This window comes from Cynara cardunculus (genome assembly GCF_001531365.2).
Source record: "Cynara cardunculus var. scolymus isolate 2C chromosome LG 13, CcrdV1, whole genome shotgun sequence".
NCBI lineage: Eukaryota > Viridiplantae > Streptophyta > Magnoliopsida > Asterales > Asteraceae > Cynara > Cynara cardunculus.
In genome coordinates, this window is record NC_037540.1 from 39,092,043 (window position 1) to 39,102,158 (window position 10,116).

Genomic DNA, 10,116 nt, shown 5'->3' on the forward strand with positions numbered 1-10,116 from the left:
ATTAATATAATAAATAAAGTAATAAAACTAAATAGCAAGTAATTGGGATCAATATGTTGTTAGATGACATTATGTTGGATAAAAATTATTTGTTTATTTTTTAATAGTTTTATTAAAAAAATAGTTTTTAAATAATTAAAAGGTGAATCTTGTTTAACAAAAAAAAAGTCTAGCTCTTAATGGTTCTAAAACCCTCTGAATGATTTTATATCATGGGTCTCTTCTTAACCATTAAGCGTCTTAATTTCATTGTAAACAATTATATTTCATTTTGCACTATATCATTCTGACTACTTAATCATTATGCACCAAATCATTCAGCAACTGTCAAACAACCCCTTAATGACATGGAGCTCACTCTAAGGGACATGCTTTCAAAAATCCTTAATAAACGATAAGTGTTAAATGTTAAAACATCAATCATTCATATCTGAGTTGGGTTCTAAGGGGAATGAAAGTTATGGTAAGAAGGGATCTTCATCCTTGAATCAATCCTAATTAAAAAGAACCACTAGATCAACACTGATGAGATATACCGAATCAATTTCTTTCTAAAACGCAATTCATAGACTTTAACTCTTATTTTTACACGATCTTTCATCTTCATATTCAATATTTCATAGACGGATAAGCACTAACATGACAATAACCGATGATCTTACCCGGTAAGATATATAGCAAGGACCTGAATCTTACCCACTAAGTGAATGAAAAGACTATTACTCGGTAAGGACTTACCGGTTAAAAGATGTTTACCAACAATCAACTTTAAAGAACCGAGAATGTTACCCAATAAGATAAGTAAACGTGATAACTCTTGCCGATAAGCGTTTACCAGAATGTTTTTACAAGATAGTATAGATAAAATAAGCATACAAAAGTTGAGTACACCTGTTTCCAAAGGTAAAACAAGCACACCCCCATCAAGATTACTACAAAAATAGCTGTAAATATGAGTGCTATAAATCATTAGAACACCAATGCATTGCTCTAGATTTCACCTAAGTGATCTCCTACCCTCACCTAAACCCTATTGGAAGGATACCCAGAAGAAGAAGAAGAAGAAGAAGAAGAAGAAAAATAAAGGTACAAAAGAAATTAAGTTTACCAAATCGAAAGAAAAACAAGAAGGCGAATTAACGTCGAATATGCAGAGCAAACTATACATTGTGATTGTTGACATTGAGGAGTTTTTCTTCTTCACCCGAGATGTCGCCCATCTGAAGGTTCTGTTTCAAGTTCATTTTGTTCCACTCGTTTTCTACACGGAAGAACGCCCATTGGAATCTTCGAAAGATCTCCAATGCCGTTATTGCAAATACAGTCAGGTGATTATGCCGAAGATGGGCAGATAACTTGTATGTCCACGTACACCGCAATATCAGATTGCTTCCTATCACCCACAAATATACCTACGAAAAAATCACAGTAATTAAATAAAACCGTAACAAACACACCCCGTATGTCCCACTCGAAAGCACTGTCCTCAGCCCCAAAGAATAGAGTGGCAAATACGAAAACCATCCCAAACACACCCATGTCCCACTTAATATACCCGGTGGGTCCCACTCAAAAGTACTACCTTTATCCCAAAGAGTAGAGTAGCAAATACAAAAGGGGTAGGCTAAGTACACCCCTATATATTGCTAAATGCACCCCTACCTATTAATTTGCTCCTCACATACATCAACATCATACTTATTTTTTACATTTTATATGTTTGATTTAACCTGATTCTAACATAAATAGAGGTGCATATAGCAACACACATACAAAATCATACCAAACACACTCAGTCTGTCCCACTAGCAAGTATTGTCATCCACCCCAAAGAGTAGAGTGGCATATACAAAATCATACCAAACACACCCCGTATGTCTCACTCAAAAGTACGTACACAAACCTGTCCTCTACCTCAAATAGTAGTGTAACAAATAGTACTCTTTTGCTATAAATTTAAAACAAATGTGCCTTCTGTTCTTGCAAAAATGGCATACAGTTTGACTTTCAAGGTCAAATAACTGAATTACTTTCTTAAATCTGTAACAAAGCTAATATCATTCTCAGCTGAAAATGTACTTATGTCATGTGCAAAATGCAATTTTTCTAATACATAGTTTTTTACAGGCTGGTGAATAACGTAATAAGCCCAGATCAAGTAGAAAAATCAGTGCAAGTAACAATGAATTAGGTGTTTCTTACCCATTTTTGTCCATAAATAATTTGTGAGATGAGATGTGGTTTGCTAAACTTGAAGATCCGAGTAAAGGAGCTGGTAGAAAAAGAAGAAAATGGTTATTAGAAAGTAACTTGATAAACCAAAACCAAAACCAAACAAACCCAGTATATCTCGCTCAAAAGTAGGGTCTGGGAGGGGTGGGATGTACGCAGTCTTGACATCTACCTCAAAGGGTAGCCAAAAAATTCCCTTATTTTGTCATTATTGAAGGTTAGTTTAGGCATTTAACAAATAGTCAAACACTTCCCTAAAACTATATGGCCAGTCAAACATTGCCATTTTCATGGGACTGGGTGTATCACAAATATAAGGTCACCACACAAATCCCAATAGCCCATGTAATCATCTATGAATACAAATATATATATATATATATATATATATATATATATATATATATCATGCATAAAGTCAAGTCTCGGATCAGCAGCGTTAGTTTCATTAAGATGTACACATGGATACTTTATTAATAGAAATAATGAATCTAAATAGCTTACTTGCTTCGGGTTTATTTAAAGTATCAGATGTTAATAGATTATATGGCGTAGATTACGTAAAAAAACAAACTTTTACATACCTTAGATCCCAATCTCGGGTCACATCCCAGTAAAATGAGTACAAAGAATTTACGACACTTGACAGCAGCCACAGAGGTCGGTAGAAGTTTATCCAACTATCAGGGAACACATGATACTTCAAGGCAGAAAGAAAAATCACCGGTACAGCAGTTGAATATTTCAATGCTGAAATCACAGAGAAATGAGATCATTTTAGTACCGCAAAAATAGTTAAATAAGATGCCCTTCAAAATACTGCCTACAACAAAACCATACCATTACATAAATTCATTGAACTAATTAGCCAAATTATTGATCATTATGCCAAACATCTTGTGCTCAATATCCACACAATTGGGTACAATTATATCAGGAAGTTTGATCCTATTATCTGTTTATGAGGGAGGTTCAGGGGAAAACCCCCAAAAAAATGAAAAACTGGGAAACACCTTGATAATCATTCTTCTGGACGGTATGCACTGTGCATACAAGTAATTGAAGTTCTTTTTTGGTTTTATGCACGTGTGCATGTTATGCACATGTGCATACCAGACAAACTGCTTACAAATTACACATGTGCATACCGTCCAGATGAACAGTTACCAGGGTGTTACTCGGCTTTTCATTTTTTTTGCGGTTTCCCGTGAACCTAACCCATCTGTTTATATGATCAATTAACATGGTAAGCCTATAAAATCTAGACCGATAAATATAGATATGTAAAAAACTAAACCACAAATAAGTTTTAAAATAAAGATTTTACCATTTAGAAGAGAAGTTTTTTCCCGGGTATCCTTGTATTGCCGCAAACATTGAAAGAAACGAAATATATAAGGCAATACAAGAATGATAGGAATAGCAACAGCATGACTGCCACAAACGGAATCGGCTTCAAACCAGGCAATGGTTGCAACCTGCAAGAACCAAGAAGTTTTCTGTGAGCATTTGCACCATGGAGTCATTTATACAAAAATTCCCATTTTGGGAGACAAAATTCAACCGCCTGCCTCAGATCTTGTCTTTTTTATGTATAATATGGTGATCTAGAGTTGGTCCATCATATGGTCATCCAGGATTTAACTGGCTTAGGGCCTGTTGTTAGCAGCTTAATGAGCTTAATGGGACTCGTAACTTATTTGGTCAGCTATACATAACTGTTTGGTAGTGGCTTAGTGATACAGAAAATGGCTTATTAAGTAAGCTTCTAGGGGAAAGCTTTATGCAGAAAACCAAGTTTTCTTCAACAACCCCTCCCAATTATAAAACAGGCTCCTTCCATCCATGGAAAAACCTCCCAAACAAAAACCTTCCCAACATAGACAAACAGATTAATCCACACAGACAGCTTTATATATGACTTAATGAAAAACCAACCAAACAGCCCCCTTAGTTATGGTTTCAGCCTAAACTAACCTTTTTTTGATGAATTCTTATCACGATCCTGTATTGTTTGTACTACATGAAACTATACTAGATGTTATGATTTATGTTTTTTTCATATAATGGTATGTGAATTTCCATATATGTTTTCATTGCTGTGGTGACAAAATTACAAGGCTATTCCATATCAACTGTTTTTATGTGTATACTGAAATTGATTGCTTAAATGTATTGCTATTGCTTACATATATCCAGCTTTTCAAAATTTAAACCTATTTTTCTCTTTTTTCACACACTTTTCACAAGCCGGGGTCTTCACAAAAATAGCCACACTACTCTTTAAGGTAGAGGTCAGCTCTGTGTGTAGATCTTACCCACCCCATACCCCACCTCCAAGTGGGATATATCGGGCTCGTTTGGTTTGGCTTGATATTGCTTAATGTGTCTGCTTCAGCATCCATCTAATCCTGGTTAACCAATTAAGCACTAGTCATTCAGTCAACAACCCAGCTCCATTTCATGCTTTTTAGAAGTTAACTTCATTGTTTCAAAGAATATCATGGCTTCATAGGAGATTGTGACAAACATGGCCTCAAACAAAACAATGAAAGAAGGAACAACGAAACTTTTTAAGCATTTTCTATAAGATTTTCAAGTTCGTATGACTAAAATCAAAAGAAGAGGGAGTACTAACCTGCTTGTGAACCATCCTACAAACGGAACGTTCCAAATCTGAAAAGACCTACAAGAGAAAATTAATTTTAAAGCAGACATGTTATCTTATGTGCTGCAAAGTTTTCATGATAAGTTTATTCAAAGAGTTCTAAATACTTATAAAATTATCTGTAACTGCGGATGGGAACAAACATGAAGTGACCAAACTTAGAAAAATTGGAGGTACATTATAAGCATGCCATAGAATGATATCTTGGCATAGCAGTATCACAATCAGCCCACAATACCCATAAGTTTATCATTTTTAGCTGATTTGATCAAAATTCTTTATTTCATTCTCATTTAAGTTAAAAGGTTTTATGGCAAGTGGCAACTAGACCAAAAACACACTTGAAGAGGATTGTTTCAAAAGAAGTTGATGTGCCTATATTTTAGAAGTTAACTTCTCTTAAAAAAACTTACGGGTTTAGAGTAGAACACTGAACTAAATTGCAATATATCATCGACATTGAGATACATACCTTTGACATAGAGGTTAATATATCAGCCACAAAAAAGTCAGCGAATGCTATTGCCTGTATTTATCAAATAAGCAAAAAAAAATGTCAGTTCATATATGCAAAAACTTCCAAAGAGACAGAACTGTAAATTTGTTACTTACACCACTTTACTCAGTAAATTTGTTATTTGTTATATTCATGAAATTTTTCAAACAGTTACATTTCTCATACAGTCATACACCTTCACAGACTTTGCATTTACACTTAAGAAACACACCAATTCTACAAAAAATGTTTATATTGTTCTTCATGTATCAGAATTTCATGATAAAGTACAATACATATATATAAAATATATAATATCGACCACATATGTCGATAAACAGAATCATAATAAATTGCAGCATAAACCAACCCAAACAAACCCGGTATATCCCACCCAAAGGTAGGATCTAGGGAGGGTGATAATGGTAATCTTACATATGGTACAGACTTGCCTGAAATGGGAAGACTATTCTCCAAAGTGTCCTTAACAAAAAGAAGCGCGATGACAAATAAAAAATGTCGAATGGGAATATCAGGATAATTGCAACAGCGGTATACAAAAGTACCTGCAGCACATCATGTGTAAAAATTATTGCCATCTATTGTAGTAATCTTTAATCATATACAAAGTTACAGAAGGATAATTCATGTTAACAAAAGAAGGTACAGTAGCATCCAAAATCTAGAAGGAAGCATATTAATCTGTGTCTATACATATAAAAACTTAAACATAACACTTCTTTGAGAATCTGTAGTCAAACTTTGGGTGTCAACATAAAATCTGTATAAAATCACTACAGTTTTGTTGGGCAAAGAGTTGTATTATGACAACAACCCTACTACGCTAAAATTGAAAGTTTAAAGCCCAATGCAACATCCATGTGTGGCATGTAATGACGTTCAGTAGGTAGCAACTCAACTCAACAAAGCCTTCACAATTCAGCAAGAGATTAACCATGTAATCAATAGACTTGGGCTATGTTTGGAAAGCTAGCCGATAGCTAGTTGTTGGCTGATAAACTAGTTGTTACTTGAAAAGCTAGTTGTGGCTAATAAGCTAGCTGTTAATGATAAGCTAGTCATGTTTGGTACTAACTAGTTGATAAGCTAAACGACAACGTAAGACGACCCAAAAAGACATGTTGAAAAATTCATTAGAAAATTATAAGAGGCATAACTAGGGGAAAAAGTGGAAAACCCTGGAGCTCTAGCTTATGCCTAACCAAACAGGGCTTTTTCCATAAACTCGAAAAATAAGCTAGCTTATGGTTGCCAAACATGGCCTTAAAAACATAATGCAAGTATGTAACTATTAGCACATGTACATGTGTTGCAATAATATTTTTGCAATTTTAACTGTCATTCACATTGTTGTTTGTCAAGATCAAGATGTAGTTACAGCCATGAAAATAAAAAAGTCAAGGGGAGAAAATGACATGAACAGTTATCAGTTCAAGTAAAAAGAAAATGTGTATAAAATATGAAAGGAAGCATCTATTACACTGGTTGAGATGCAGCCCATGAGACTTCTCCATGAGAGTACAGATAAAGATACGAAGTCATGCTCGTTGGAACAATGATTGTCATCCATGTAGCGCACTGCAACATAAATTGAAAAATATAACCAACTCCACCAACATGAATTATACAGAAAGAAATCTTGAACCAAAAGAGAATCACAGAATAAGCATCACTTTTCTGTAAGTTGAACCACAATATCTTCTGCACGTTTTGTATTCTGATACTCATATAAGGCCAAGTTTTCTTCGACATTTTAACTTCCCTTTGATCTACTTCATGCACTTAAGATGGCCTCCTAATTTTGTAAATACGCCCTAAAGCCCTTTATCTTATAGTTCTGTTTTATCCACATAAAAAAATTCTCTAAGCAAATATCATGGTTACAGTTACACACCCAAAAAATCATAGAGGGGTAGAAAAAGTGGAATCAAATAACAAGAAATGTCAATCAACACTGCCAGCAACATGAAGATGGTTGACCCCCACATGAGGATAGTTGACTTAATCTTGGCTTAGCCTGACCCAGGCAGGGGCTGATCAAATAAGACAAATAGGCACAAATTAGAAATTGTTAATTCTAGTGCATCCCCATAAAAATTCCCATCATCCAAATTGACAAGCCCACATACAACTTAGGGGGACTCTACAAAGCATAACCGAAAATGCCAAAAGAGACTACATAACTTCAAAGGTAAAAACAACAAATTCAACAATCAGGTAATGATGGCATAAACATAATGTAGAACAATGTTGATGGTGATAATAATAATAATGATGATGATGATGATGATGATGATGATGACTGGTGAATGAATAGCAGATGCACCGTCTTCATATCTACCTTCCATATTTCTTTGTGAGTAAGATGGTTCTGATCAAGGTCAAAAATCTTCGAATAATTGACATTAGCCTGAGCAAACACCCATAAGTTCGCACCCCAAAACCAAACCGCAGCTGTCTGTCAACATTTATATACAACAAATGAGAGATTACTGGCTGAATTATGTTACATTTGAAACAAAATAAAATGCAGAAGTTTCACTCACCACGAGAAGAAAAGGATTATAATACAGAAACGCCTCATAAAGAAAAAGGTCTCGCAGGTCCAAACTCATCCTCATGACAGAATCCCATCCGATCTAACATATGATGGATATGTATTAGGTATTCAACTCCAATAACAAAAGTTAAGTACGATGTTATGTTAACTAATACTAATCTAGCAGAAAGAAAATGTAGCCAAAATATCTTCAAAAGGAGAAATTACGGCAACACTGACCTTGCAACAGCTGAATCCCCATAAGAAGAACAGCATCACCTGAAATAGCACATTGATTCAGCATCAATAAATACATGCAACATCGAAAGCTATGCCTAAATCTAAGGATAATGATGCAGGACATATAATGGGAGAAGAAAATGGATTAGGAAAAACAATAATGAAATTTATATTTTCAACCACTAATCTTGGCTCCTTTAAAAACATAGTTTCACTACCAACAAGCCCATAGGATCGGAGCTCAAACATGCCAAACCTAAACAAGCCCATAAGAACCAAACAGTACAAGCCAACCACAGCTCAAGCTTATACAAGCCAATACGAACCAAGCCTATATCAGTTGAGTCAAATTCAAGCTTTTGGCTAGCTGAGCCAAGCACAAGTTTTCGGAGCTCAGCAAGCCATGAATCCATGGCTCATACCACAAGCCAACCAACTTCTTTACGAGCCAAGTCTCACCCCTATTCACAACTATAGTACCCTTAGGAACTAGGTTTCTCTGGGACTTCACACCAAAGAAAAACTAGGATCTTTCAAGCATCACACCCAAGATAATCAAAATCTTCAAGAACCCATTTTAAGTTTTAAGCATCAGGTGCCAATTTCAAAGCAAGAAGTGCTAATGTAACCATTATCACAATCTACGGCAAATACTGGATCCACAATATCTAATTTCTTTAACCTCAAGAACACGGACATCTAAATTCTTTAAATAATGCTTCTGTACTTATGCTGATTTATAGACGATCCAAATCACACTCAAAACATAACCAAAAATAACAACCTAAAAAGATAAAAATTACCTTAAGCCTCCATAGCAATACAGGAGATGGTAACATTGCAGCAGCTGCCAAAGGTGTGCCACCCACACCCTTCATCTCACTCTCTATTAAATGAGATGATGCAGCTTCTTCACTACTTCCTAGATCACCCACACAACAGAATACACAAAAATTAAATGATCAAATAAAAAGGCTAAATGGCAATCAATTTGGTATCAACTTATTCCCCTCACCAAGGTCAGAGAACAACTGTCTGCTTCCGGACTTCCGTAGATGTGGACTGTTAACCGGAACAGTCACATGACCTCCAAACATAGATACCGGCAACAGGTGCAATAAACTGTTTTAATTACCAACCCCGCTGCAAAAATCAAAATCTGCAGTTAGAACACAAGAAGAAGATTATAGCAATCGATCAAACGGTCCATAATAGACTAAAGAAATATTGGATTTCTGCGTGGGTATCAATTCGAACAACGGAACACAGATCACCACAGTTTACTGCTCTTCTAAACTAAAATCATGAAGTTTTTGGCAGCTAAATGTTTAGATACATACCATGTATGCCCAGAAGCCAATATTGAAGATTAACTATCAAGAACAGAGTATATTTACACGACTACTGATCGAAAACTTTCGATGAGATAATAAAACAATAGTAAAAAGTAGGAATTGGGAACTAAGCACAAAAGAAAAATCGGAAAAACGGTTGATATAAAACGAGATTACAATGCAGTCAGATCAACTTACGCAAAATGAAATTAAGGGTTTCGTTTGCACGATTGAAGGTTGAAGATAAATGCAGTATAAGATGCAAACCCCAATTCTTGGTTTGCGGGATCTCCCGCTGGATCTCGTGTGGAGGGGAGGAGAGAGATGGGGGTTGGGAAATGAGTTCGAACGTAAGAATTAAGGGAAAAAAAAGAGGGGTGTTAGAGTACAAGATTTGCAAAATCAAAGAATAATTATCAAATATTTATTCATAAAATAAAATTCAAATAAACATAATGAAATACCACACATAAATGGATCAAAGAAATTGTCATTAATAAGTGCTTAGCAAGTCACCTTACTTTACCGGATGAATATAATAAAGACCAATAATCTTACCCGGTAAGAAGGAGACAAGGACCGAGAG

The 10,116-nt window shown here is 35.2% G+C and overlaps 1 protein-coding gene across 2 annotated transcripts; it reads right to left on the reverse strand.

Moving 5' to 3' along the window:
* Positions 1–834: 834 nt before the first annotated feature.
* LOC112526137 (SPX and EXS domain-containing protein 1-like) lies at positions 835–9,827 on the reverse strand. Of its 2 annotated transcripts, XM_025136530.1 has the most exons (14): positions 9,729–9,827; positions 9,212–9,339; positions 9,000–9,118; positions 8,197–8,235; positions 7,964–8,056; positions 7,759–7,875; positions 6,900–6,995; positions 5,849–5,962; positions 5,373–5,426; positions 4,871–4,918; positions 3,560–3,710; positions 2,817–2,982; positions 2,203–2,272; positions 835–1,412 (listed from the first exon to the last, which is right to left on the reverse strand). In XM_025136530.1, the coding sequence occupies exons 2-14, from the start codon at positions 9,291–9,293 to the stop codon at positions 1,161–1,163; spliced, it is 1,401 nt and encodes a 466-aa protein (XP_024992298.1). In that variant the 5' UTR covers positions 9,294–9,339; positions 9,729–9,827; the 3' UTR covers positions 835–1,160. The 2 variants fall into 2 exon arrangements, with proteins under 2 accessions (XP_024992298.1, XP_024992299.1); XM_025136531.1 differs by lacking the exon at positions 9,729–9,827 and having other exon boundaries at positions 9,000–9,114; positions 9,212–9,254.
* Positions 9,828–10,116: the final 289 nt, after the last annotated feature.

What these genes read in the sequence shown, in the direction of transcription:
- LOC112526137 (XM_025136530.1), bottom strand. Translation starts at nt 9,293, where the DNA reads ATGTTTGGAGGTCATGTGACTGTTCCGGTTAACAGTCCACATCTACGG. An exon ending in TATTGCTATGGAGGCTTAAG is followed by an intron (nt 8,236 to 8,999) that starts GTAATTTTTATC and finishes GTGCTATTTCAG; the next exon opens with GTGATGCTGTTCTTCTTATG. An exon ending in ACCCGAGATTGGGATCTAAG is followed by an intron (nt 2,273 to 2,816) that starts GTATGTAAAAGT and finishes TTTTTCTACCAG; the next exon opens with CTCCTTTACTCGGATCTTCA.